The sequence below is a fragment of the Penicillium manginii genome (genome assembly GCF_028828005.1).
Source record: "Penicillium manginii strain IBT 31320 chromosome Unknown utg000002l:1.0-5564898.0:1.0-5567710.0, whole genome shotgun sequence".
NCBI lineage: Eukaryota > Fungi > Ascomycota > Eurotiomycetes > Eurotiales > Aspergillaceae > Penicillium > Penicillium manginii.
The window spans coordinates 858,626-886,565 of NW_026643103.1; the positions used below are offsets into that span (position 1 = coordinate 858,626).

A 27,940-nucleotide genomic window follows, 5' to 3' on the forward strand; every position below is an offset into this window, starting at 1 on the left:
CTGGTTCCCCCTAGTACTCCGATGGTACGAGTACCCTTTTTCGACTGCTCATTTCCCGAATGGCAGATTTGAACTTCATCTCCATAAATTGCCTATTCACTATACCAAAATATTCACTCAATGGAAACGCCTCATTGTCGCCTAATTCATTACGTCACACGACGAAGAAATGCTGTGAACTTGCGACATGAAACCTCACACCAATAGTAAATTGGAATGTTGCATGATCTCATGACGAGTTCGCGATGTAGTTGTTTCTGATACTACGTTCCGAATATCATTGTTTTACGAAACATCGTCTGGTTAGTACTCTTATAGTTTGAAAACTCAAAAAAGCTCCCGTTCTATGTTTTTTATGTTTCCAACGCCCTGAAAAACTTTCAGTTTTGGCTTATCCCGTTTGAATTAGAAGCTAAATGATTCATACAATTTTAATCATATTCAGTGGGGTCACAATGGCCACATGTTTACAACATAGTGATGCCGCAACTTCCGCTCCTTCGGAAATTACCATGCTCTCGGAGAATCCAAAAGCTGCATCGCCAGAGCCAATCACAGAACTTGATGAGGATCTTGATTCAACTGCCTACTCATCTCAACAAAGCTCAAACGCCAATATCAGGAGTAAAGACTCGCCAAAAGCCCCATCTTTCAGCTCCAGCTTCTATATGTGCTGCCAAGCAAATCCCAATAGCATTACCATCGACCATTATTATCCACCATATGCCTGTATATTCGGGCCTGAAACTGGACTATGCCCTCAAGGGATCAACTCTTCGTTTATATTCCCCTGGCTATGTACCGTCGATTCAAACTGGGGAATTGGCCAAATTGTGCGTCATGGTGTGTTTGGGAGATACTTTCTTGAATACATCACTCACATTTTTACACAGAACTGCACTTATAAAACTTCTGATTGATTCAACATCCATGGATCACGTTTGCTTTTCATGACAAAATGGTGCAACTTGAAGGCCATAAGTATCATATCATTAAAATATTCCTCGCAAGAAGAGAGCAGATCAAGTGGATATCTCATTTACCTTATGTTCGGTTTCGATGTTCCTTGGGAATAATCTCTTTGTTGGAGAATAGGCTACCGGCACAGCCTTCCAAGGTTGGGTTGGATGGGTTCATTATCAGGACTTCTGTCAGACTAGGAAAATAAAGTTACTATCTTTGATTCCTTCCAGCCCGAAAATGTGGACCACGGAAATTAAATACGGCTACTATATAGAAAATTAGTATTATTTATCTTCAGCCCTGGAGCACCGGCACATTTCAGTAAACCAGGTGGTGGATTGAGAATTCGGGTTGAGATAGCAGGAAATCAAATTGTATCAATTCATTGACCTCGAGAGAATACTCTCAAGTGCATCGATTTGGATGGGATATCAAACAAAAATCCAATCCATCCCCGAGCGATAAATTTCACCAATCCAAGAGACAGGGTAGTACTTTCATCATTCCGAGCCCAAAGGTCCCGAAGTACATCCAAAGCGTTTTTCACATTCTGGCAGCGCCATATGTCCCAAAGACGTTCAAATACTCGAACAATGACCAGTCTTTGTGATAAATTCTTCGCCTCCGCTCCAATGACGAATGCAGGCCATACTAGTGCCCTGAAATGAGTGTCCTCGGGGCTAATGGATTCAATATGCAATATGATCGGGTCAAGAGAAGCCGGAGTATCAAACTCAATATGCTGGCCTTGAGGAAGTTGGCCCAGAACCTGAGACATGTAAATCGCAGCAGAATGTTTGTAAATGCTCGATAAATGATATCGGGCCTTCATCAAGCTAGGGTTCTCGCTTCGGATTGCCCATTTCATCGGTGAAAAGGCATTAAAAGCAGGCATGATTTCTGTTGTGAATCCAGATGGAATCGACTCTGATCTTGAAATATCGTTGAGAATGGAGATGATATAGAGAAGCTCTGCTGGACAACCTGACCATAACTCGCTCTCAGAAAATATCATCATTTCACGTGGCGATATTGTGGAAAGCAATGGTTGGTAAACAGTTTTACCCCGGATAAATGTAGTTCCCAGAATGTGTAGCCTGAATATAGTGAGACAAAGCATTATACCAAGCAGGGTTGTTCGAGAAACTCACGTCGCGTAGGTCATTTCAAGGTACCGTTCAAAGCTTGCGAAATCAAATAAGAAACACCTCGCCTGTTGGAATTGTGTAGAAGATTTTTGCAACTCCGCAATTTGTTTCAGAGCATCCAGATGATATCTCCAGGAATTCTTCCCGGAGTCCATGCAATCCTGCCAAATCAGTAAGAGTATTGAGGCAATTGTACCTTCAATATGTCGAAAATTAGAGCTTAAAAGCTCCTGCTGAATCTGTTGCAACGCATGTTGCTTGTGCCTCAGGGAATCGTAAACTGCGCATGGGTCTTCTCCGATGGTACTCGTGTGTGTTGAAATCATAATGCCAGCATCATTCTCCGGGGTCGGCGAATGCTCAAGCTTGATTACACGGCCATTTAGACTTCTCCGAGCTTGATGGAGGGCCGCAATGGATATCATTGCATGGGGAAGTGCCCTGCTTGAAGGGATTATCCGCATGAACTCTCGAAAGGGATTGGTTGCATCGGAATCATAAAGCGCACTTTCAACAGAACAATAACGATCAACTGGTTCGAGTTAGAAACTGATACATTGTCTTCTCCATGCCCATATACCTACAATATTTTATATATCCCCGATTGATGGGGGACAAGTCTTGCACTGCTGGGTCTTCAAGTGACCTCATAATTGAGGCACACGACTTATTGACATCAATGATAGGCACGCGTTTCCCCATAAGTTTGCCTCGACTAGCGATGCCATTGGTCCACCGTAGGGGCCTTGATTCGCTATATCCTTGGCAAGGGTGTTCGCTGGCTGAACACTTATGGCACTCCGGAAGCGCTCGGTCGCATTTGAGACGGCGACGGCGACACGTCCAACATGAAGTCGATGAATAGCCCCTTCTTGGTACGTTCATGAAGTTCAGTTTCTTTATTGTCAATTGAGATTTCCAGTCGGACTTTTTGGTCATAAAATCGGGGTTCGTGTCATAATCACAATCACGAAGATCAGAGGAAATCTTTACAGAAACGACTCGCGGGGGTGGCCTTTGCACTAATCTGATTTAGGCAGCCAAGGCGCAGTGGACATAAAGAAGCATCACGATTGGTTGAGATTGGATTTATAGTGGACCGTTTTCTTTATCACGACAAACTGACAAATCAAAAATCGCGACCATGGAAATTGAAAGCTTGAGGTGATGATATGGCTCAGATATATTAGACTTTATACTATAGCTTGGCTGCCTTCTACAGTAAATGCTGCGGCTATCAAAAAAAAAAATCGTGAGATATCCACGACCATAGGGGGGTTCATCCCCGGCACTGCCCACCGTGACCTCGGCAGGTGCCAGTCCACGGGTGGTGATACTACATAATCTGGTACCTACCTAGGTAGGTAGGTAGATACTAGTAGTATTCCCTACTACTTTCCCATGATTTACCTTCAAGTTTGGCCCAGACTCCATTTAATTCAACTCCGACTCTTCAACGTTGAGCGTCCGGACAGCCATGGCCACCTCAGGGTCACATTCAAGTTAAAATTTGGAAATTTCAACGCAATACCATATTATGTACGACCCCAAAGGCGGACAATATGCAAAGCCTATTTCTAGAACTGCAATCCCTACTGGTTTCACCTAACCCGAGACATGGAATCAAAATGTGCTACATATATACCTGATCTGCGTTCTCACGACCACCAAACAGAAAAGCCGAGACGATAGAAGCCTTTTGACTCGTCTCGCTCGATGGAAGACGGATAAGCCAAATTCACCTCAATTTCAAACCAATGACCTAGTACGATCCTGTTTGGCCATTGAAGAATTGACTCTTCGGCCCTTTACCAACACCCGCAGACAGCCTGGCTGCAAGATTCCTTTCATTTTGCCAATTGCGCGCAATATACCTGGAACATGAATTCGACGGCGTATCGAGGAATCGATAAAAGTCTTTAGCCAATCATCAAATAAACATGCAGAATATCAGCCATGTCAGCCCATTTTAAGTCGCTGCTCGACCAGTGTGGTTTTTAATGGAGTGCAAAAGGGTTACTGGAAGATCTCTACAGACTGCACTCAACGCGTCATTTCCTCTCTAGATTATCCAACGAGCAAGGGGCAATTCGGAAGTCGTGCCGAATGAAGTCAACCCGCCCTGTTATAGTGAACTGCCTATCTCTCCTCCCAACTATGTTGAAGCAACAATATAGTATAATTAAAGGGCGATTTTTGTTTTTCTTTCTACAGAAAAAAATCTAGTAAAGTTCAAGATCTAGCTGAAGATGCGACGCGACGTAAGATGTATACTATATAGAGCTGCCAAAGTGGCCATGATATTCTAAACTTTGAGTAATCATGCAGAGGATGCACGTATCTGCTGATACTCCTTCGAATTGCCAAGTTCATAGTACGGAACATGGAATATCGAAACAGACATCACTCCCGGAGAACTACTTTCTTCATCGGCATCCTCGCCGAATTTCTCGACCGAATGGAACATTCCCGGATCAACGGCAAGGATATCCATGAGTGCGAGTGCCTGATCCATGCCCATCGACCGACCGATCATACCCAGACATTGCCTTACCCACTTTCTTTGAGGGTGGTTGCGCCCTTCAACGATGCCGGCAACGAATAAGGGCCAGAGCAACATGAGCCCGCCAATATAAGTTTCTGCAGGCAGCATGGGTCTTCCTGGAAGGATTCCCGCGTTGCAAGCACCTAGATGGAACGGCACGCTCCGGCAAATATCGGCACCCAGGCGGCGTATTGTAGAGCGCAAGGATTTGCAGTGTAAACGGAAATCTTCGGATAGAGAACCACGTGGTGAAGTGCTAGACACCTTATGAACGTTCGCTAGTATTAACTCGCTGACGATAATTCGTGCACACCGATAATGGTTCCAGAGATTTGGAGACCATAGGTCTGGGTAACTGTGATATTGGTTGTTGAAAGGTCGAATTCCACCACAAATTCGTTCAAAGCTATGGTCCATTGGCATCACTGTATGACTGCTATAAGTGAAATCAGGCGGTAAAGCAGCTAGCCAGGCCATGAGGTCAGCTTCAATGGCACATGCGGCAGCCAGTATTTGATGTGGGTCGTCAATAATCCGTCCTTGGACATCGGCTCGAAGATTGGAAAGATTTCCAATGATGATGATTAATTTGTTTCCGAGTGCATCCCTTATCTCAGGGAATAAATCCAGTTTAGAACACTTCATCAGAGAATCAGGTACTCTCAAGTCTCGCTGGAGACAACTGACTATCTGTGAATAGATTAGACGAGGGTTTCTTTTTGTGATGGTTTTCCTTTCTTTCACGGGGAGCAATTATGCACAAACAATTTGGTATCTCAAATGTAGAAAAAGACGAACGCCCATTTCAGTCGTCATCTGTGCAAATCCTCGGTGCTCGAGAAGAGCTGCAGCTCCGCAAATATGATTTGTCCAGCCCTGGATGCTTTGAGGAGCTCTGGATGTGATAACCTAACACTGTCAGTAGTTGATTCGGTATTGATTTCAACTCTGGAATTGATGGGACTTTACCTCATACAAAGACATGAATACAACCGCAAGTAATGCCTGGTTTGTCCTAGACTGAACGGGGTCGGCTAGTGCTGCATTGACTAGTTTGAGCGTAGAGCCATATTCCTGGCGAGCCGCCTGCTTCAGGGAGGGCACGTTGCGAACCCGGGCAAGCATCGCACCTGCGACAGCATGAATACTAGATTGTATGGCTTGCTGCCCTAGAGATGCACCCGACTCCATCAGAAAATTTGTCAGAGTGTCCGTCATGAGGGCACTTCCGGGAATATTATGCGATTGGAGAAAGAAGCAGATAGCCTGCTCTTTCGAAAGGCCCTCTGTGGGGTTTCTGATCACTGCACTTGGCCTTATTTGGCGCATCATATATTGATGATCGGGATCTGAGCCGAAATCAAAGCTTGTTTCCGCGAGTGATCCAGTGGACCCTGTCGAGGGGGACTGAACACGGTAAGAGTTGCGAGAGGACCCAACAATGTGGGACGATGCATACGAAGCCGACGAAGCAGAACTCGAGCTTCCTGCTTTCCGTGCTGTGGCTTTTGTCACGTCGCGAAATATAAGATCCAGCTGGTCGCGGTATCCTGGGCATTCTCTCTTCGTTCGAATGCACTGATCGCAAGCCGGTCGGGCCTGGTCACAACGGATCTTGCGTGAGCGGCACATACCGCAGCCCTTACTGGGTTTACCACAGTATACCATGATTGAAGGATTTTAAAGTTGAGCTTGATACTGACTTGATAGATGAAGAGAAATAAATATTTATCAGGCTGAAGAATGCCGGAATGTCCTCGGGTTTTTGGTTGGGGAGTTTAGTACACAGCTAAAGCGGCCCCCACCAAAGGCCACACAGCCTTGGAGAGATCAACTCAAAGTCTAACCTAGATGGGCGACGCCTAAAAAAAGTAACTTGTCATTGGTAGGGCGTGACAGTTCTGGTAATCTATTATTTTATTTTACCAAACGTGAATTTTGCCGAATCATCCACGTTTGACAGAACGTGTTATCTTCTTAACCAGGAACAGATTGAGATGTACATCTCGATAATCCTCACTAACGCTGGATGGGGCTCTATTTTGCTAACTTGAATGGAATATCGTTCAATGTGACCTTCTCGAATGGAATTATTGAGTGTTTGGTGCCCCAGCTGGATCGCCCTTCCTTAGATACCTTGGTCCATTCATCCCGCGAAAGGCGAACCGCTTTGCTACCCCGAGAGAGCATCTCATTCTGGTATTCCCTCATAAAGCGAATCATCTTGCTTTTATCGGTGGCACTTTTTCCCACTAGCTCAATAGCTTTTGACAGATAAAGAGCATCACGCATGGCCTGCACCCCACCCTCTCCACGGACTGCATTTTCCGATTAGCCTTTTAATGGCAAGGGTATGAACTTCCAAGGTTAGAAACTCACAAGGCGTCATGCAATGAGCTGCATCTCCGAGCAAGGTCACTCTTCCTGCAGGGAGGTCCCGCAGTTCCAATTCCCGGAGACATATTTGGACATCCGACATGCCTTCTATACCCGTTTGACGAATTATCTCCGTAAACTCAGGCTTGAGATGACTTGTCTTTTCCAATGCAAGCTGGTATCTTTCGGCCTTACTTGCCTCTGCTGTCCAATGAGGAAGTTTTGAAGCAGTTGGGTCAACATAGTTCACAGACCAGTAATAGTTGCCTGACTTTCCATCGTCATTGACCGAATTCAAACCCACAAATATTCTTCCACTTCCTTCATCTTGTGAACTTGCATCATGTGCCACGTAACCGCTATATCCCAATTCGAGTTGTTTTTCGAATTCTTTGCCGGATAGAACGATCTCGCCAACAACCGTGGTAATCGGAAGCACATGCACTGGATCGGGCTGTACCAATTGTTGACGTATAGCGCTGTTGACACCATCCGCGCCGACCACAATGTCGCCAACTGCACTAGAACCATTTTCAAACTTCACCCTAACTTGATTGCCTGAAATTTCCTCCACTGTAGTAGCTGCATTGCCGAAATTGATATGTATATTGGTTGCAAGCCATGACCTTAGACGCTGCCGATTGCACCGAATAACAGCCTTAGTTCCGGTATCCTGTACACCGTAACGAGGCTCAAGCTCATTATTACCATAAAATATCATTTGCGCGGGCAATGAAAGCGGCAAGAATATGTCGGCCAGATCTACAGGCGGCATGTCCGAGGGAAAGTGCTCCAAGAGGTCGTTGATGATGCTGTTCAATATGTTAGTGTTTTGCAAGAGGGCATAATTATCAATGAGTAGAATACCTATGAATTCCAATAGCCCAGCCTTGAAAACGCGAGTCTGAGGTTTTCTCATGCATCTCGAATGATATGCCTTGCTTTCGCAGAGCCTGGGCAAGGACTAGGCCACCAAGTCCGGCGCCGATAATCAAAACATGAAGCTCATTTTGCGAAGGCATTATTGTATATGACTTGGTTGAAGCAAGCTGGGGTTCGGATAAGATTTAACGCGGTGATTATGTATCATGGTCAAGTTGAAGGTCTCTCAGAAATTAACGAAATCTTATAGTCGTGAGCCATAGGCGCTCGGTGCTCGCATAAGCTCGCATAAACTCGCATAGGACGGCCGAGATTCATAGTCGAGAATCGGATTTCAGCCACCCATCCCAGTGAATGACAAGTACAAATTGATGATGATATGTTCTTTAAAAATAGAAATAAAAAGCCAAATACTCCATAATATCATTCTAAAGTCATCCATCGCCATACGTAACTTGATCAGTGCTAATTGATTTCTTGAAGGCTAGGGCGGTGAGGTGGAATTTCGTCAACAATTCTCGTTCAGCCTTGCGGTCTGTATTTGAAATACACAAACGGGAACTGCAGCCTGCCAATCCACTAGTATTTGGAATGGTTTGGGGGCGTTGGGGGCCAAACCCATTCTTCAGACAGGATTGCTAGATGACTCTCCTGGGGGTGTTTGAGGAATGGGCGCTGGAATATGAACTTTTTTTTTTAAAAAAAAAAAGTTAAAACCAATCAAAAGTTACCTCATATCTCTAGAATTCTTCGATTCTTCTTTTTTTATATCATTTTGTAAAATAGGCATTCGATAAAAACCTTAGAAGGTACTTTTCTGTCGATCACTCACTCCACTAACAAGTGGAGTTTGCTGCATACACTGCCTATTTCCTGCCGCTAGGCGACAATGCATTTCTTCACGTTCTGTCTGAGTATACTCGGATACCCACAGATACATATCTACGTATGAATATGACTGTAGTAAATCGTGCAAGGTACGAAACCCCGACAAATCAAATATAAATTCGCTCAATTGCATGTCAGCGCTGATAGTTTCGCTATGTAATGTGTCGTGAAAAATGTGAAAACAGTCGCCAGAGAATCGAAAAAAATATCTTTGCATCAACTTGAAAATATAGCCATGCATGATGGCTACCATTATCGTTCAAAGCCATTAGCTATCGGCAATCCCTTCTCCTTCATGATGTATTCTAGCTTGGTAGCACATTGCTGTAATTCCTGTCCACTGGGCATATTCACAATTACCAGATACTGCATATTCGGCTGCAGAACCTTTTTCGTGGAGCTCAGGCTCCGGGTATTATTCCCAAGATGCGTTCTCCCTATGCCGGTGTTTGATTCAATCGAATCTGTACTCCGAGTAGCTTGCTTGGCACCCTGAGCTTCCATGATAGAAGCTGCAGCACGATGGATCAGTCCTTGCTTGTTTTTATTTCCTAGCCTCCCACCGGTAATTGTCGATATGAGCTTGCCGTTATGTGCTGAATGTGCGGAGCCGTCGTGATGTAGATTTAAGTATTTTAAGCCATTTAAACCATTTCCGTGCGACATTCGTGACATATTCACGTTCTGTCTCTTGTTAGTAACAAACACACAAAAACGGAGTGGAAATGGGGATAAATCTCACTTCTGACTCTAACTTCCTTCTCTCATATTGATCACCAATCCATCCACCTGCGGCCCTGATCATTGAGTGTCTGTCCATGCTACCTGGTCTTGATCTCTCCATCCTCTCTGTTCGTTCTGTTCGTTCTGTGACCCCAACTGCCGCGCAATGCAAATCAGGAAAGATCAACGGTCTAGATTCGAGGATCTCAATCTGCAGAGGGCCACTGTTTCTGGACCGGAAAGAGCTAGAATCCGTGTCTTGTTGGACGGCTCTCCTGTCATAGATCTCGGTGCTTGATTTGGGGCTCATCGCCGACCCGGTCAAATTAATCTTCTCGGAAGTAAATATTGTTCTGCCCATTCGCTGGGAAAGTGGACCGAGCACACCTTCTTGCTGGCCGAAAATATTGTCCTTGAACTCCACCACCATAGCACAGAGGCCTCGAGGCATGAATATCAAGTCGTTGACCGAGTCGAGGAAGGTTGACTCCCGACCAGGGTATCGTGATCTGGGAATGGATCCAGCCACTATCTTTATGAGGGTTTCTGTCATAATATCTGTCTTTCCGGGTACCCAAGTCACGATATCCGTTGCGATGCCGATAACATCGAGGTTTCGAGAGACCTAATCGCGATATTAGCATTGGCTTCATAATCTTGTCAATCTTGCAAAAAGCCCAACGAATACTCACTTTACTTGACTCGTAGATGTCTTCCAGAAATTCCAAAAACATGTCCTGGCCTATGCCGCAATCCGCCAATTCGGGTGCATACGCACACACGAACCCACGGAATTTCGACCCGGGCCTCCGTTGTGGAATCACAACGGGGCCAGGCATCCGACCTGTGGATGAATTTGGTGGTCCTGCCATATCCAGAAGATCGCGAACCATATTCTCGATTTCCCGTCGCTCTGTCTCTCTAGCTTCGCCGAGATTGTTATTTCCTGGCACATTTGAAACATTGCTGGGTGATATTCCCGACTCTTCGTATGTGGGCGGTCTCGCGTATCGTGTTGTCTCATCCAGTTTGCAGGCCGCTTCGTCTTGATTCATGCCGCGGTTAAGGCCGGTTGAATAATTGGACTCGCTATACGCGTCCCAGTTGTCCCTCTCCACTGGAGAGTATTTTGTATGGTGCCCATCGACTGGGTCGAGGTTGATCCTCTTGGTTTCGATATCCTCGTATGAAGCACTTGGAAGCTCTGCATAATTCTCATGGAGCTGGACGTCGGACTTGGGAGGCTCGTGGGTAAAGGAAATCGAGGCAGGGAGCTCTGCATACTGGGCGTGAATAGGGGGCGCGTTGGGCGCTGGAAGCTCTGCATATCCTTCGTAGATGGGCGCACCAGCTACCTTCTCTGTAGCAACGAATTCACCGCTCTGATCAGCGGTAAGATCGCGTCTTGTGTTTGAGTGGGGGCTTGTGTAAGATGAGCGATTTCGAGATGCGTTGATGGCGTCGATACCCGAGCCGATGAGTTTACCAACCAGTTTACCCATTTTTTAATAGTAAGTGACTTCAAGTCTAGAGAATCGTGAGAATGATGGGTATTTTCCAGATCTTAAACTGAACATAAAACACCGAATTTCTATTTTCAGCAACGCGATAACTTGGCCCCCCGATCAGCGAGGACCGCAGCACGGGCTGTTCACCACGCCAACTATGCACATCGCCGCAATACTAACCTAAATAGGTTGCAGTCACCTATTTCGCACTGGAGGCGGTTGGGCCCACTTTTGTTGTGGACCTAATGCCGCTCACTACGCGATACGTCGCTTGAATGAAATATGGCCCCCAAATTACGAGGCCCGCATGAGGGGTTGACCATTTGAAGCATGCATGACGACGACTTGCTTTCTTTTCATACACCAGGGACCTAAAACCTTGGCAGAGCTCTAAAATGTTGAAGCTTGTTCACATGTACTAGCATCCGCCTAGAATGTGCTTCAAATAGAACTACGAAAATCCACTCTTCTTAAACCCTAAATCTTAGTTGTCTGGACTGTCATGGCTTCGATGGATTAATACAGAACTCGTATCTCACTATAACTGAAATGACATTATCGTATTCATGTACATGCCGCAACTTGAGATAAACTCACTTTCTACGCGAATGAGATGAAGTATTGTAGAATAGAAATAAATTCGTAAAGCTGCGCAAAATGGACACGCTAATCACAATGATGATAACAGGAAATCAAGTCTATCTAAGCCATCTCCTCTCTCAGTTCCGCCTCCTTGTTTGGAACGGACTTCCAGTTCTTTTCACGAACATGCAGGGTGAATCCGACACCTAGGCAAACAAAGACAATAACCATCTCCTCAAGGACAGACATCACCAGCTGAACCGTGGTATTTCCATCCAGTGCGTTGAATGTATTGTTCGCGACAAACCAGAGCAAGAGAGCGTAAATGGTTCGAATGAGAAGAAACGGAACACAGACAGCCACAGCAAGCAAGTTGCGGTTCTCGCCCTCGGCGATCTTCGAGCGGCGCAGAAACAGGACGGCGAGACCCACACACAAAAGCACCCAGCTGACGAAATACAAGATCATGCCAACCTTCACTTCGGTGTTCGGTGTTTTCAAGGCCTCCGGAGTCATATTCCAAGTAATTCCACTCACGGTCAAAGCCAGCGCGACGATTGTGGTGACACGGAAAGCGGTGAAGGTGAGTCTGTGAAGAATAGGGCGAGCCATGGATTGGTTTCTAGATGAGTTTAGTGAATAGCCAAGGGCTTCTTTAGATCTGTGGAGCACCTACGCTCTTGACAACATGCCCGAGCAAGCCATGAGTAAGGGGGATAATCCAATGGAGCTGCAGATAGCAGCTGCAATGTAGATACCAGTTGAGGGATTGTGGATAGTCGCCAATTCACAACATGCGCCGACTATGCGGACCAGGGTGAAAATGACGAGAAAGATAAAGCCGCCCGAGCTGCGAATACCATGGCGGTAAACCAGAAAGCTGGACACGAAAAATGATGGAAGGTATGCAATAAGCTGAAGAATAGAAACGCCGTCGGCATATGTGACTGAGCCCATGATGAGTGTGAATTCCGACTGGGCGTACTAGTAGACGAGTGAAAATAAAGGGAGATGAGAGGCGATTGTTTTGTTTTCGAAGATGTCTGTGCAAGGCTGCAGAAAGCTTGGTATTCCTTGTTCTTATATAGATTGGTGAAATTACTGATCAGAAACTCTTCAGGAATCCCAACACAAAAATAGAACTCTAACATCAAAGCGAGTATGCGTAATATGGCAATCAAGGCTCGTTTGCGAAATGCTAATGTGTCTGTGTTACCAACTTGGGCTTCGCGTTGGGTAGAGTGGAGGCTGAGGATCAAGCCCCCGCCCCGCTTAGCGAAGCCGTCCCCAAGGATTCTCGACGCTCATTCGCTCTCGCACTCCTGTATCATAATAGGCTAGGATCTGCACAAGTACATACATAGCCTTCCAAGAATGAAAAGCTCAATATGGGGGCCAAAACTATATTGAAGCTCCATTGAAATTCCCCGTCGAGGCTGAGAGTGTTAAGAGGACCAGGCTATGCTCCAATCTCTACCCGAGCCACTTGGTCTAGAAAAGTTGAAGTTGACTTATCAACGCTCTCATACGGGAGCTTCATTTATTTTTGGCCATTTCCGCCCCTTCAAACTTATGTTATGCAAATTAGAAAATTCAGCTGTTTCTCTGTATGGAGTCAGATACAACCCAACCGTACTAGCCAAAGTTCAATCCAAGGCCCAAAATCTATAGGAAGCTTGGCGTACAGTTTTGCAGGATGGCAGAATGCTGGCAAGAGTGATCTGCAAATATTTCACCCAAATAGTATACCGTGGGTCCAGTGTCAAAGACTGAATATCCATCATAGTGAGTTATGGGTAATCTGGTCGTTAAACACATTTGAGCTATTTTTATTGGCTCAAGTGCAGTAGAGAATTTAGCGTGTGAGTCCAAAGAATAGGCCCGGGCCTGTATTTGCGGCTAAAGTGATCATCGTCGTTCCAATCTTCCTTACTCCATAGATTAGATGGCTTTTCATACGTTGCTTGGAAGTAGCGCCGCTATTTGGCTCCAACACGATGGGGTCGGAAGAGTAGAAGATGATTAGAATGAAGTTGAAGCAAACTTGAAGAGAGAGATGATGGGAAGTATAGAGAGACCGGTCAACTTACTCTCCCTCGCTTGCGGCTCCGTCACCGAAGTAGGCCACAGCAACGTTACCAGGCTGGTCGGGGTTTTCCAGAGCGTCCATATTTAGTGCTTATATAGCACCAGTCGCATATGGGATCTGTGTAGCCAGGTTTGATACAACGGCATGCTAGAATTCATCTTATAGTAAGAGGGCCCGTTTTTGTATCTCGGTGAAAGAAGACTTCAAGTTACTGACCTGACCCAGCACTCGCGGACCAGACGCGGTGCCGCCGCTGCCTTTCGGGCCCTTCCCGCGGGAGGGGGGGCAACACATCAGCCGGGCTGGAGGGCAGAAATGACGCTCGGACAGGCATGCCCTCCGGAATACCAGAAGGTGCAATGTGTGTTCAAAGACTTGATGATTCACTAAGTTCTGCAATTCACATTAGTTGACGTATTTCGCTGCATCTTCATCGATGCCGGAACCAAGAGATCTGTTGTTGAAAGTTTTGATCAATTTAACAATTGTCTCAGACTGCATACTGCAGACAGTGTTTGATTTTTTTTTGGCTTTCCCAATGATTGTATCCAGATTCACAAATGATTTTGAGGAGGGTCTTGCCACAAGCGGGTGAACTGATTGTGGCGCCGATTTTGATAAATGTAGTAAAGGGATCGTGTTTGATAGTTCGTAGGATTTGACGCATATTAATTGCAGATATTATCCAGGGTTTCCTGTTGCGATCGATTGAATGGCCATTTTGTCGCGTCGATTCCAATTTGATGGTATATCGGATTGTAGATTCAGAAATTACGTAGCGGCGACCGATTGCAGCAAACGACTGCCCTAAATCGTATTCTGCGGCAACTTTGCCCCGAATATAAGGAGTTAATTCCTTACCATGCCTAGAATTGACGTCGATTTGTGCCAATGGCGTACGTGGTGTCATTTTCGCGTGTTGAAAAAGTTACATTCCATGGTGCGTTGAACGCGATATGGGGAATCCGGGAAAACTAAGTTCCTAGAACTGTAGAAACGATGCCCCAACGAGTAGGCAGGTGTGGGGTCTGTGACGAAGCCTTAGGCGTGAGCCCTGGTCGAACGGCCCCTAGTGCAGATATTGGTGGTAGAAGTACTAGGTACTGTGCTCTGTTTTTTTTATACCTACCTAGGTACTAGGTAGTTTTATCAATACTAACATTCAACCTTGGAAATTGACTACAAATCCTTTCTTTACAATTTGAAATTTCGAGCGAATACCATGTAGTATAGTACGCGTGATACCTAGGTAAGTCACGGTGTTATGTTCTGTTTATTCCGTAAATCAACCTTAGCGAGCGGTCTTGAACGCTCAAGGCTCCAGGAGGCGTTGTTTCGGTGCTCACTGCGTTCCCTCTGTGCCATTTCAAGCATGGTTGGAAAGATATACCAGACACTGCGTCATAAATTCTTTAAGCCAAATGAAAGACCCCCTTTGGCGCTCATCTGACCTCGGATATTCGGACGTATCCTCGTGACACCTCCCTTAGGATTTCCGGGCTCAGTCATACAAGACGTGGACTACCTAACATCTGCCTGGTGCTAAGACAGCCCGCTGCCTCTTGGTGGCCCCTCCCTTTGCATGGACTCGGTGGATGGATTTTACGACATCAAAACTTTCCGCGCTTAGGTGCCTTGGTTCATTAAATAATCCCAACCAACAGGCATGGTTGATTCTTGATCCGATGGGTGAGTACATATAACATTATTTTGATATACCTAGCACATACGACCATAGGGTGTGGAGAACAGGGCTTTCTGTCCGCTCAGCCATACTTAAGCCACATACTAAACGCGGTCAATAACTAAAGAGCCCTGGATCTTAAAATAGCGTCAGTTTCTGAGTTAGGGTGAGTGTGGGTGATATAGGTAAGAATTCTGGAGACTGGGGTGAGAGAGGTAAGAACGGGGTAAGAGCGGGTGAGAACAGGGTGAGAGGGGTAAGAATACCCACTGCAATACGTTGCTTTCTCCCAATTTACTGTAGTAGTAGTAGATAAAAGCCCGAGGGCGTAAGTACAATCTACCATTCCTTATTTTCTTTTCACCTAGCTCCTTGACCGAAGATGTTCCTAGAAGAAATATAAAGGAAGCTAGAGGAGAGAAAGGCATATGCCGTATTATGTAATTTCACATATAAGTATCAGAACGCGCAGGAACAAGTGGTCAATACTATCTACTATAAGTAACTTACTCTAGTTATACTCTGTAAATATAAGAACATAGTGGTAAACTAGGCACTGTAGGTAATGAAGATATTATTTTAGATTATTAAAGCTTATTAATATATAACAGATAGAGACTTTCTTATAATAAAGTGATAAATACTAACTTCTCTAAAGAGAAGCCGGATCCCACTCTATAGTTATTAAAATCCTTTACAAAAGATTATATTACTATAAAGAAAAAGCTACCCTCGTAGAAGTCTGTATATCCAAACTTTATTAATTTTATGTTAAGGTAGGAGTAAGAAGCTTCTCACTCTCTACTAGATCTAGTTAAGGAAGATATTCTTAATATAAGGTAGGTATAAATAATTATATAAGGTATTTACTAACTATTTTAGTATATAAGATAGGATCTGACTGTTAAGTATAAGCTAATAATAAAGTTATAAATCATTCGTAGCATACACTGCCTCGATTTGACCTCTGTAATTTGGTCAATAATCACCTGACCTACGATGTCATATTTGACCTCGAGAATGGATTGATGAGTCATGAATATCGATCCATAAATCATAGACCAGATATTCACTAATCAGGCTATCTTGTCACGTGAACGTATTTTTTGTTCGGCTTGCTAAGCGCGAACAAAGCTAAGTACCAAGATAAATTTGGGTGAACTATAAAAACAAAACTCTTGTTTCTAAAGTGATGAAAAGGTTTCTAATGGGGAAAGTGTATTGAGTTCATTTGATCTCTTGAATTCTGTCTGAAACATAGTTAAGTTTCTCCGTACATCTAGACAAAAGTCAAGGAACGACTTACACCGAGACCGATTATCGATAATGGAACATAATGCCGAAAACAGGAACATGAGCCATTCAGCAGCCCTCAACTATGAATTTCCACGACTCGACAAAGTGCAGGGTGGATATCCTGCCTGTTCTTAATATCGGCTGCCATGCAAAGTGATGCAATGCAGCGGACAGTTTAATCAAAATTTGCCGAACTGAGTGACAATTTTTTGTTTCTTTTTGGAGGGTACAATAAAAAAAAGGCACTACTAAAGAGAATACTAATATTCTTTTTGTGGGCGGTTCTAGTAAAGGCTAGCGCTGCTAAAGGTCGGATGGGCGCCTGGATGTGGGTTGTTGCCTATCAAATGTAGCCAATGACCGTCTAGCTAGGGATGGCCCCCAATTAGAGCAAAATTTGCGACACTAACGAGTAGCAATACATAAATAATGGACAGAGCCACTTGAATCTACTATCTTAGTTCTACTATATCCAATACACCTAGACATTTTATCACAATTGCACATTGTCATAATGGGTGATGATATCGGTGAACACACAGAGCGGCTTTGTCTCGCGATCGTATCAAATGATCTACGTGCCGTTCAGGAATGTCTCAACCAGGAAAGAACAGACGTCAATCGGCGCCACTGCACCAAGCGGACCCCGCTACAGATAGCTTGTGTGGACTCTTCTCCGGAGATAGTCCAGCTACTCATTGACCACGGAGCGCGAATCGCAGCCCGAACGCCAGAAGGTGATACCTCGTTGCACTTGGCAGCCGCGCGCGGGAGCATTGAAATAATCCGAATTCTTTGCGCCAAAAGTGATAGAAATCGAAATATTGCGCAAGAAAATGGATTATATGTATCCGAGCCACTGAAGTCGATTAAAACTACAGAGGCAGTGGACCAGGGTGACTCCAACCCCCCGGCAGCCAGCGCCCCCGTTTCTCTAGTCAATGTCAAGTTGAGGGATGCAAATAATCTGGCACCAACAGGAGATTATCTAGATGAGGATGAGTCGGGTATCGATATCTTGGATCCCGACAGTGTGTCTTGGGAGATATTCTGCTCTCCTTTGCATCTTGCAATCTTACACGGGCATGTTGATTCTGTGAAGGAGCTGGTGTCCTTTGGTGCCAACGTTAAGAAACCAATTACGATATACGAGAAGAAGGTCAAGTACTTTGGGGAAAAAGAGTCTCCCCGAATGCCCTGCGGAGCTGCCCTCCCTCTCGCATTAGCATTTTTTTCTCGAAAACCCCAAAGCGCATGAAATGGCAAAGACTTTACTTCAACTAGGTGCACCGATCGCCGAGGCAGATTTGAATTACACCACGCCATTGCATTATGTCGCCGCCATGAAAGATACCATCCCGTTGGAGATCTTTTTTCAGGCCGACCGAGAGCAGACTCTGCGGACCATGGATCATTTGTCGCTTGGAAATCGCATGAGTGGATTTGGACTGTATTCACCGCTATCAACAGCTATTCGTGCAGGAAACCTAAAACCTGCCTTGGAGTTGCTTGACGCTGGTGCAAAGCCTATTATTGAATTCGATGATTACGTCTCTACTATCAAATCGGCATACCCGGGTAATTCGTCACGCAACATCTACATGGATTTCCAATCAACCACACAGCCTATCATGGCTGCGCTGCATAAGGATTACCCTGCCATGGTTTTCAATATGTTGAGAAAAGGGGCCGATCCGAGTGATCACAGACACTGGGGACCGCACGTGGGAGAATCTGTTCTGGACATCACACGGCGGAAGATCAGAGAGATGCAGGAATATCTATCTGAGTCGCAGATTCCAGTCGAATCTGAACCACCCGCTTTACTTCAGAGTCAAGATCACGAGTACCTAAGTGATTTACCAGATGGTTCCTATGCTGCCTGGGCCACCAAACTGGTATTGAGAAGGGCAAGACAGCACTTTCAAGAGTTTCACGACAACTCCAAAACCAAAGACAAAGAAAATCCCGAACCAGAAGGGACATCTGAGAAACGCCAAGAGATCCAGGGTCGGCTAAGAAATTTCGAGATACTAGAGCAACGTCTATTAACCCGAAATGCACAACTATTCAGCCAGATACACCCCCCCCACACAAGGAACCGGGAAAATCCAACAGTCTGCCGCCACAGAACAACAAAAGCCCTACGAACCAATACTTTTCATCGATGGCGATCAATCCAAAAAAGATGGTTATATTAGTTTGTGAGTGATATCCGTATGCGAGTTGGGTGGAAATAAATTGCGAACCTTGGCTAACCGGATCCAGATTCGAGGCGGCCTGGAAAGGCGACATAGACACGATCAGAAATCTGACACTTCAATGGCAAAGTGAGGCTGAAAAGATACCCCCTCTGAGTTTAGGCGAAAGTGACTGTCTCGGATTCACACCCTTGCAAATAGCCATATTGCGTGGTCATTGGGGTATTACGGATGAAATGATTGATATCCTTCATGCTCAGCACAAGCCCCACAGGCCACAGTATTGGGATTGCGGAGACGAGGATGATGAGCAAGAGCCACCGCCGTCAGATGAAGATTTAATTTCGTCTGACGATAGTGAATTTGAATTCGACTCTGAGTCGGGGGAGATGGTTGCTAAGCCACCAAAATCAGATCCCGTGAAATACGTGAAACTACGTTCTTCGCCTCTGACGGTAGCTATTCTTTCATCGTGTCCCGCCACTTTATTCACTGCTCGATCCCAAGAGAAAGACAAATTTCGAGTTTGGAGCCAGCCGGATGGCGTGCAAATCATCATTACTGATTTTCCCCTTCCCGAATCTGGCAAATCTATCCTCGACCATGCAGTATTGGAAAACAATGTTGAACTTCTGCGATTTTTGTTAAATATGACAAAGAAGATCGTTAAAAGGGATCATCGCCGCCGGAGGCTGGATTCGGTTCTGTATCCCTCACTTCTTTTAGCCTTGAAGTTTGGACGAATTGACTGTGCCAAAATTCTTATTCAGGAATCTGGGGTTGGTCTGTTCGAGCAGGAAAATCCATGGATCGAAGAAGAGTTCTGCCTTGACCGTATGTTGTGTCTGGAAGGTGGTTACTATCATGGAAATTTTGTCTAATATCAGCTGCAGGGCAACCAAAAAATTATCACAAGTCGCCACTCCTAACCGCTGCCATGGAAGGAAATCTCGAAGCTACACGTTGGATGATAGGCCCGGAAGCGGTTGAGTCTTTTGTCCAGTTTATCAAGGCCCACGAAGAAGATGACCGAGTGCAAAAATTCGTGGGCTCTGAGGGCAATATTGAAAAATCTGTATTCGATTTTCTACATCACTTTGGTAATTTGACCTTAAAATTCAAGCAGTGTTGGACAATTGCTAATGTGAATTAGATCACCTGGTCATTCACTGCGCGATCAATTCAGAGCCTTGCGAGGAATCCGAACGACTGATTCGATACTTAATCAGCCAGTACCCCGAATATATAGAAAGGACGACCGAGGAGGGCTATACACCTTTGAGTCTTGCCTTCTCATTCCGTCGGCCTCAATATGCTCGCATTCTTATAGATGCCGGAGCAAAGCAAACGGTCAAAGACCATGCTGGGAATAATTTGCTTCATCTTGCTCTTGTTTGCCCTCAGTGGAGCATGAACGAAGCAATTGTTTGCCGAAGTGCTGATCTACTAAATGAAATGATCGAGATGCTCGATCCGAACCTTGTTCCTGCCATGATTCTGGAGCAAAACAAAGCACAATGCCATACGCCACTCATGCTGTGGATCGACAGTAGCAGAGATTCTCATTCTCAAAATCCCATACCACCTACATTCACCCGTTGGTTGAACCCAGATTGTGATGACAAACTTGAAATCGCCGAAATTCTCCTTCGGTGTGATACGTCGGTGAAAATGGACCTTTTAGAACTTTCTGATGATAAAGGCAACCTTCCAATTCATGCTACCATCAGCAAACACTTTACTGGACTTGTGAAACTGATATTGGAATATCGGCCAGATCTACTGTGCTGGGAGAATTCCTTCGGAAAGACGGCGGTCGATCTTGCCATTGAGGAATGGGCTTCTCTACTCTTTAAAAAGGGTGGAGAAGCCAGCCCTTTGGAGATAACTGCTTGGATCGATAGGAATGAAAGTCTGGTCAAACGAGATCCCAGCTCCTTCGCCCCCTCTGGAAGTCCTGTTACCTTCTCACCAATCAAGTCCCACCATCGCAGTATTCTTGACATTTGCCGTGAGCGCTTAGATCAAACAAAGGGCGAACGGAAAATCTTTACCCAGCAAACTGCAACTCGGCTTTTGATCATGAAAGCTGGCAAACCTCCTTACTGGCATACCGGTAGACAATGGCTTTTCTATAGAGACAATCGTACTTAATGTTCCTGCTGGGTTTCAAGAAGACCCAGGAACTCTTGTTGTCAAATTAATTAAGTCATTTACTCGGTTTTCGATTTGCTTCAGATTCATAGAGCTATCCCAATGGCGAGGCTGCCACCAAGATCGGACACGAAATATGAGCGATTTTGATAATAAATTGTAGCTAGAATCTTAGATTTGATACTCTGATGGACGAGCAGTCTCACTCCTTGTGAAGCAAATCCAAAAGTGTTCAGTTCCCTCCTTGAGTACCTTCACTGACTGGGCTGGTGCTATCTCCACTAAACCGTGACCATTTTCTATTTCTCTCAACTTGAAAAATCCAACATGAAAGACAAAAAACGAGTCGTCATGGGCAATGGAAATAGGACTTACGAATCCAAGCAAGAGAGCTCTAATCAAAAGTCGCAAGAGATATATGATAAGAATAAAAGTGGTATTTCAATTGGAGTATGTATATTTGCGGAATTAAGCCATATGCCCTGTATGTCTGACGTATAATACAATGTTGTTGTCAATGCTCTAATTTTCTTGCTGGTTGTTCCAGTAAAGGGTTCCATGCGTAACCTCCCCAAGAGGCTCGAGGTCCCATCTCAAAACCACTCTCACCCAATGCAGCAAATGGCTGGCCGGTTTTATATGGCCAATATCGTCTTTATTACACTATCTAGCCAATCTCTACTATACAGTTAACTTATAGACCTCTCCTATTCTTATAGAGATAAAGTGATAGAGTAATATTATAGTACTCAGCTAGATCTAGGATCAATCTAGAAAATATCTATAATATTTATACAAATCTTAACACTAGAGTTATATTATTACTATTATCAGATTATTTAGGGAAAAAATATATTCTTTGTCATCTCTATAGTAGATAGTTAAGACCTCAGATTACTACTAATATACTACTATAGAGTTAGTTAAAATCTACCTTTCAGTTTAAGATAGTTCAAACCTCTTTAAGTGTAACGAAATATTCTATAGTAAAGATAAATCTCCGAATTTCTATATTTTTGTCTAAAAGTCTTGATAGAACCCCTACAGTATCTCTAAAGTAGGCTCCTCTTTGATGCGACCATATTTTTTCAGGGTTATATAGAGTAAGAATCCTTTACTTATTTGAAGATTTAGCGGATTTCTAAGATATAGGGTGTAACTCGATAAAACTAGGTCATTAGCCAGAAATAGAGCCGCCGAGGAACGGACACCTCACATATCAAATAGATTCAAGGCCTCCTTATAGTCCCTTTCTGTCTGCAACAGGACTATACGGGCTATCGTCTTGTTATCGATACTGTCAAGAACGATCAAGAGATACTCGCTCTTTTTGTTCTTTATAGTGGAGAGCAGCGAAGAGTCGACCGAGTGAGGGATCAATAGCAGCAGCCAGGTGAAGATGGCCCGGTGAGGAAGAGCGAAAACTATCCATTTTAATATCATCTGCGCTCTAGCACCTCGTCAAATTTTTCCCTGCCGGAATTCACAAAGGCGACTTTTGCATGTCAGTTCCGGCCCTTCAGGTGAAAGGCTGAAGGGGCGCCCCGCTAGGGCGGCGAGCCGCCTAGGACAGACTCGTGGGCGCTAAGTGACCACCGCCATACAATAGCTGTTGTATGTTTTTGTTTTTTGTTGCTTTAGCCGCTACAGAGTACACACCAAATAGATTTTACATTTGCTCGTCAGTGACTGACCACCTTTTTAACTGACTACCGGAGAGGAGTACGGAGTATAGATACGGAGCATCAAAAATTCGGCAGAAGGTCCAAGCGAAATTAGGCGCGGGCAGCTGGCAAATTCAATGACTAATTCCCGCCCGGGGACCAGATTCGGAAGGTGGTATTTGTGGCATCTCCATCTTTGTTTCGCTGTATAAGAAAACCACCTACGCTTAGAACGGTGTGTACTGTGAACTTGACTTCCTTCCCTACTTGACTTGAATTTGAGTCCCAAAAAACCCGCACAAGCCGAACTACCTTGGTGTATTTGTGCAACCAACTTGGAAATGGCATCCATTTCGATCGGTAGCGGTGGCAAGAAGCTGCCTTTGGTTGGATTTGGCCTATGGAGAATCGACAATGACTCCTGCGGCGACGCTGTCTATAATGCCATCAAAGCTGGTTACAGGATGTTTGATGGTGCTTGCGGTATTGCACTTCATACTATGATGGCACTCATGCACTTCGCTGACAGATGAACATAGACTACGGCAATGAAGCTGGAGCTGGTGAAGGCATCACCCGCGCCATCAAAGATGGATTGGTCAAACGAGAGGATCTATTCATTGTCTCCAAGCTTTGGAATACCTATCATGAAGCGCACCGAGTGCAAGAAATAGCTCAAAAGCAACTGGCGGATTGGCAAGTGGACTATTTCGATCTGTATCTGATCCATTTCCCCATTTCCTTGAAATACGTCGATCCAGCCGTGCGTTATCCTCCGGGGTGGTTTTATGAAGATCAACGCGTGGAGACCAGTACGGCCAGCATCCAGGAAACCTGGCAGGCAATGGAGAAGCTGGTGGATCAGGGTTCCGTCAAGAACATTGGAGTTTCCAACTTCTCGGGTTCCTTGTTGATGGATCTCCTACGCTATGCACGCATTCAACCTGTGGCTTTACAGATTGAACTTCATCCATACCTAGCCCAGGATCATCTTGTTCAATTTGCGCAGAAGCATGGCCTTGCGGTCATGGCCTTCTCTTCCTTCGGAGGCGTCGCGTATCCACAGCTAGAAGGTACTGAAGCCGGAAAGATATTATCGCTTCTTGAGCATCCAGAGATTGTTTCAATTGCCCAACGAGTGCAAAAGACCCCATCGCAGGTTCTTCTCCGTTGGGCGACCCAGCGCGACATTGTGGTCATCCCGAGAAGTACCAATGTCGAACGGATGGGCTTGAACTTGACATCCACTGAGTTTGATTTGGAGGAGAGCGAGATCAAGAAGATCAGCTCTTTGGATATTGGGCTCCGGTTCAATGATCCCATGCAGGTATGTATACTTGGAAGATAACAGGTGACACGTGCTAACATTTAACAGTTCCTCGGTCAATTCCCTATTTATTATTGATCACCTTTTTGGTTTATCATGAACACCAAAAATCAAAAGTGTTACCCAATCTACTTGTGCTGTTCGAATGTATTTGCCAACTTGAATCAAATATCACACGATGAATATGGTATCGATACCCACTAGTAATTAGTAGGGCTAATTAAACCGTTCTTCCCATCAGTTCAGGATTTGGAGGATGAAGATTCTTCAAGCTCTTTAATCTCTGTCTTTGTTTCCCTCCTATCTGTAATCTTCAAACTGCAGAATTTCCTTTTTTTGATGGGTTTAAAAGTCTCAAGTGACACCCAATGTGGGGGCCAGGAACTCTCTGAATGGACCATTCCGGATGCGAAGGACTCCAGTCAGGGCTGACTAGTATTGCTACTGAAACAGATAAATTGAGGCAGCGAAGAAGGAATTCAGAAAAGGCCATGCATACTATGGATGCAGAACCCCTTTGTCAAGGATCAGAACAAACGGCTAAATATGAGGGATCGTGGACAACCAATCAATCGTGACATAGGAGCCGGGTGGTAGCGATCTGAGGGACATAAACATGAGGATGAGAGTGCCCCAGCGTGCCACTGAATACAAGCAAAATAATATATAAAAGATGATCACCTTGGGGAGATTCATCTTCGGCCTTGATGTGGATTTCTCCTGGGATGAAACACTCTTGTTAATCCGAGGTATCTGGGCTACATTTGGAATTGAGAGAGACACAGACTGGAAATTGTGGAAGACGGAATTGCTGCAGCATTATGTCTTTGAGGAACGTCTTGAAAAGATCATTCATTGATCGGTTCGGGTTAGGCCCGTAACGACTCGATCATTGACAATTTTGGAAGGGAATACGCACGAAGGTTCTCGGCGGTGGTAACTCACGATCCATCTGGGCACAGGGATAAAAATGTTCGAAAATTCTCACCCCGGCGCTGTTGGCCTTGACGGTTACCATCTAGAGCAGAGTTGTTCGCAGGCTGCTACTCGCGACGCACTGAGATAGTGGATGGATGTGTGTAGTAGTGACCTTATTTCCATCACCCCCCAATATCTGTCGGATTCTCAATATAAGATGACTTGATAGCCCAAGGAGCATGTGTATTCAAATATGCCAGTGTGTTTGCATCGCGAAGTCCCTACGCTTTGACACGAATAGAAAGCCCATACAGGTCCTATCAACCATAGATTAATATACGAGTATATGAACACTGTACAAGAGACCATAGACCAGACACGAGAAACCGACTCGGCACATCAAAAAAAGGGACAGTCGAACATGCAGAGTATGTATTAATGCCGGAAAGCTGGAAAATCACAATATGAGCATAGCCAGATGAAACTGGATGGAACTCGGCATCAGAATGCGGAAGAGAGGAAATGTTGAAATCGAGATTGAAAAATACATCAAGATCGAGAAGGATTGGGGGAATCATGACAGGGAATGGGAGGGAAAAGACAGGCTGGAAATGCATTCATTCATGAAAGTTGGATTGGGCGCTTTGGGCAGATGTATTTTTGTGCGAATTCATAGAGGGAACTTAGAAGATCATGAAACGCTTCTGTTTGGGTTTGTCGCCGTCTGCGGAAAACGTGGCTGTCAGTTGAATTCTAATCGTGTGGAGGTTCTTTACAGAGGACTCACCTTGGTTTTTATCCTTTCTGAACCGGCCGTGTCGAGCCGCATTGACCGGGTTCGCACCGTCGGCTGCAGCTCGAATGGCAGCAATGCGGTGCTTCGCACGCTCATCACCTTGATCGGCGGCCTTGACGTACCAGACGTTCGCCTGGAGGGGGTCACGTCGACATCCGATGCCCATTTCAGTGAAGTAGCCAACAGCATATTCTGCCTTTGCGAGGCCTGTTTAGTTTTAATTGTTAGTCAGCGACTTGAACATTCAATCAAGGCTAGTCGGTACGTACCAAGTTCAGCAGCTTTGGATGCCCATTCATACGCCTCGTTCTCGTCCTTCTCAAGGACCGGTTCAGCGCCGACAAGGTACCACGCACACAGAGCCATCATAGCCAACGGATGACCAGTCTGTGCGGCCGAGGTATAAAAGTGAATACTGAGAGCCGGGTCACGAGGACAGGTCAATTTTCCGTGTTCGTAGGCATCACCCAATCGATACGCCGCCTCTTGATGGCCCAATTCAGCGGCCTTTGTAAATAGTTGTGCAGCGTAGGATTCGTCGATGAAAACATCATCGCCGTAGCCTGTCTCGTGCATGAGGCCCAGTTCATAGGGCGCCGCGTTATACTGTGCATCCGAGGATTCGGTCGCACGCTTCATCCATTTGATACCCTCCCGATACCGTTTACCCAGTCCCATATCTCCTGCCAGACAGGCGTTGGCCATGCGCATCATCGCTCCGGGGTGGTTTTTCGACGCAGCTTGGCGGTAGAATTGCACGGCGCGACCGCCATCCGCACGACAACCCCACCCAAACTCGTAGCAGAGCGCTGTGCGATAACACGCCTCGACGTGGCCGTGTTTGCTGGCAGCGATGAAAAGGCTGAAGGCACGGTCCTGGTCTGGCTTGCCCTTGTTGAAGAGTCCGGACGCATACCCATCGGCGAGATAGTACTGGGCGAAGGGGTAGCTGCGATCCGCGAGACGTTGGAGGATGGACTTGGACTCGCGCATTAGTCTGGCGCGGGTGATCGAGGTGGAATCTTCGAGGTCGACGGCGGGCATGTCGCGCATGGAGTTGAGCATAAATACGGCGAATTCGTAGAGAACCGCGGGCTCGTCTGTCTTTTTCACGTTGGCCAGGTACATCTCAAAGGTTTGCTTGTGGCTGAGTAAGGAGGCATTGTTGCCGACTGATGCGCGGACAGAGGTGTTGTTGAGTTTTGACGCTCCCGGGCCTGGTTGCGGATAGGATGTGTTGAGAAGATCCAAGAAAGATGAAGAACGATTGTCGTGGGATGCGCTGGAGTTCCTTGAGGATGATCTTCCATGCATGTACGGAGAAGCTGAGAGGTTGCGGCGGTGCCCTCCCGGGGCAAGGTCGGAGCTGGACGAATGGTTGGAGAGTGGGCGGGTGATTCTTGACCGTCTGACGGCAAGTTTATCGGTAGAACTCGACGGATTGTCTGGTAGAATCATTCCGGGAGTCGATTTTCGCTTGCCTTGTGGGGGCTCCTGCTGGTGGTGATATGCCAAAGGCTCATGATTATCCGTTGCGAGAGCGACGCTTTCCAAGCTTCCGCGAGAGGAACTATTGTGGCTGAGATCATGTTCGAGCGAGGCCGAGCTCTTCTTGGGGTTCCCCGTCGTGCCATCCTGCGCATGTGGCTCGATCACCGACCAAGATCCGCTGCTGGCGGGGGTATGGCCATAAGGATGGGGATGCTGCATGGATTCCCTGCGTGGCGGGTATGTTGGGGACCACGTCTGCTGCGGTTGCGCAGGGTCGTCGATTGACATTCCGGCGAACTCGGGCAGCTCCAGCTGGGGAGTCGGGGGACCGTTGTGGAAGTGTTCAATGGGCGCTCTTGAAGCCGGCGGAAGGCCAATGCCGTAGTCGATCTTCACGGGCGAACGAGGAGAATCTTGGATCACAGGAACATTGTCGGTGGTCAAGCTCTTAGGCCTCGGAAGGTTGCGTGGAGTGGATTGCTGAGAGGGGAAAGGAGGTGTCGATCGGAGATAAGCTGGAGGTGGAGTGGGAATGGACGGATACTCTGCGACCGGAGCAGCCATGGCGGAGAGGGTAGACAGGGGGTAGTGTCAAGACGAATAGATGCAGCAGATGAAGATAGATGTAGTAAAGCTAGCAGTCTAGCGAAACGAGCGTGGAGGTGAAAGCAGTGGCAAAGCGAAGGTAAAATCGAGCGAGGGTGC

The 27,940-nt window shown here is 45.8% G+C and overlaps 8 protein-coding genes across 8 annotated transcripts; 3 read left to right on the top strand and 5 right to left on the bottom strand.

Annotated features, from left to right (window-relative positions):
* Nucleotides 1–455: 455 nt before the first annotated feature.
* Nucleotides 456–907, top strand: N7533_001612 (uncharacterized protein; the record flags this gene model as incomplete). The annotated part of the gene is made up of 2 exons (XM_057098262.1): nucleotides 456–843; nucleotides 894–907. The coding sequence occupies 2 exons, from the start codon at nucleotides 456–458 to the stop codon at nucleotides 905–907; spliced, it is 402 nt and encodes a 133-aa protein (XP_056963398.1).
* A 3,524-nt stretch (nucleotides 908–4,431) lies between these two features.
* On the bottom strand, nucleotides 4,432–6,324 carry N7533_001613 (Zn(II)2Cys6 transcription factor; the record flags this gene model as incomplete). The annotated part of the gene is made up of 3 exons (XM_057098263.1): nucleotides 4,432–5,346; nucleotides 5,455–5,565; nucleotides 5,626–6,324. The coding sequence occupies 3 exons, from the start codon at nucleotides 6,322–6,324 to the stop codon at nucleotides 4,432–4,434; spliced, it is 1,725 nt and encodes a 574-aa protein (XP_056963399.1).
* A 369-nt stretch (nucleotides 6,325–6,693) lies between these two features.
* Nucleotides 6,694–8,054, bottom strand: N7533_001614 (FAD-dependent oxidoreductase; the record flags this gene model as incomplete). Its single annotated transcript, XM_057098264.1, has 3 exons — nucleotides 6,694–6,974; nucleotides 7,036–7,844; nucleotides 7,900–8,054. 3 exons carry the CDS (start codon nucleotides 8,052–8,054, stop codon nucleotides 6,694–6,696), a joined length of 1,245 nt encoding a protein of 414 aa, XP_056963400.1.
* Nucleotides 8,055–9,054: 1,000 nt separating this feature from the next.
* Nucleotides 9,055–11,027, bottom strand: N7533_001615 (uncharacterized protein; the record flags this gene model as incomplete). Its single annotated transcript, XM_057098265.1, has 3 exons — nucleotides 9,055–9,486; nucleotides 9,545–10,150; nucleotides 10,218–11,027. The coding sequence occupies 3 exons, from the start codon at nucleotides 11,025–11,027 to the stop codon at nucleotides 9,055–9,057; spliced, it is 1,848 nt and encodes a 615-aa protein (XP_056963401.1).
* Nucleotides 11,028–11,735: 708 nt separating this feature from the next.
* On the bottom strand, nucleotides 11,736–12,572 carry N7533_001616 (uncharacterized protein; the record flags this gene model as incomplete). Its single annotated transcript, XM_057098266.1, has 2 exons — nucleotides 11,736–12,237; nucleotides 12,292–12,572. The coding sequence occupies 2 exons, from the start codon at nucleotides 12,570–12,572 to the stop codon at nucleotides 11,736–11,738; spliced, it is 783 nt and encodes a 260-aa protein (XP_056963402.1).
* A 4,626-nt stretch (nucleotides 12,573–17,198) lies between these two features.
* On the top strand, nucleotides 17,199–21,039 carry N7533_001617 (uncharacterized protein; the record flags this gene model as incomplete). The annotated part of the gene is made up of 6 exons (XM_057098267.1): nucleotides 17,199–17,843; nucleotides 17,911–18,694; nucleotides 18,759–18,888; nucleotides 18,953–19,719; nucleotides 19,779–19,985; nucleotides 20,039–21,039. 6 exons carry the CDS (start codon nucleotides 17,199–17,201, stop codon nucleotides 21,037–21,039), a joined length of 3,534 nt encoding a protein of 1,177 aa, XP_056963403.1.
* Nucleotides 21,040–23,044: 2,005 nt separating this feature from the next.
* Nucleotides 23,045–24,108, top strand: N7533_001618 (uncharacterized protein; the record flags this gene model as incomplete). Its single annotated transcript, XM_057098268.1, has 3 exons — nucleotides 23,045–23,186; nucleotides 23,243–24,030; nucleotides 24,079–24,108. 3 exons carry the CDS (start codon nucleotides 23,045–23,047, stop codon nucleotides 24,106–24,108), a joined length of 960 nt encoding a protein of 319 aa, XP_056963404.1.
* A 1,523-nt stretch (nucleotides 24,109–25,631) lies between these two features.
* Nucleotides 25,632–27,799, bottom strand: chs3 (putative chitin synthase activator (Chs3); the record flags this gene model as incomplete). Its single annotated transcript, XM_057098269.1, has 3 exons — nucleotides 25,632–25,687; nucleotides 25,736–25,951; nucleotides 26,014–27,799. The coding sequence occupies 3 exons, from the start codon at nucleotides 27,797–27,799 to the stop codon at nucleotides 25,632–25,634; spliced, it is 2,058 nt and encodes a 685-aa protein (XP_056963405.1).
* Nucleotides 27,800–27,940: the final 141 nt, after the last annotated feature.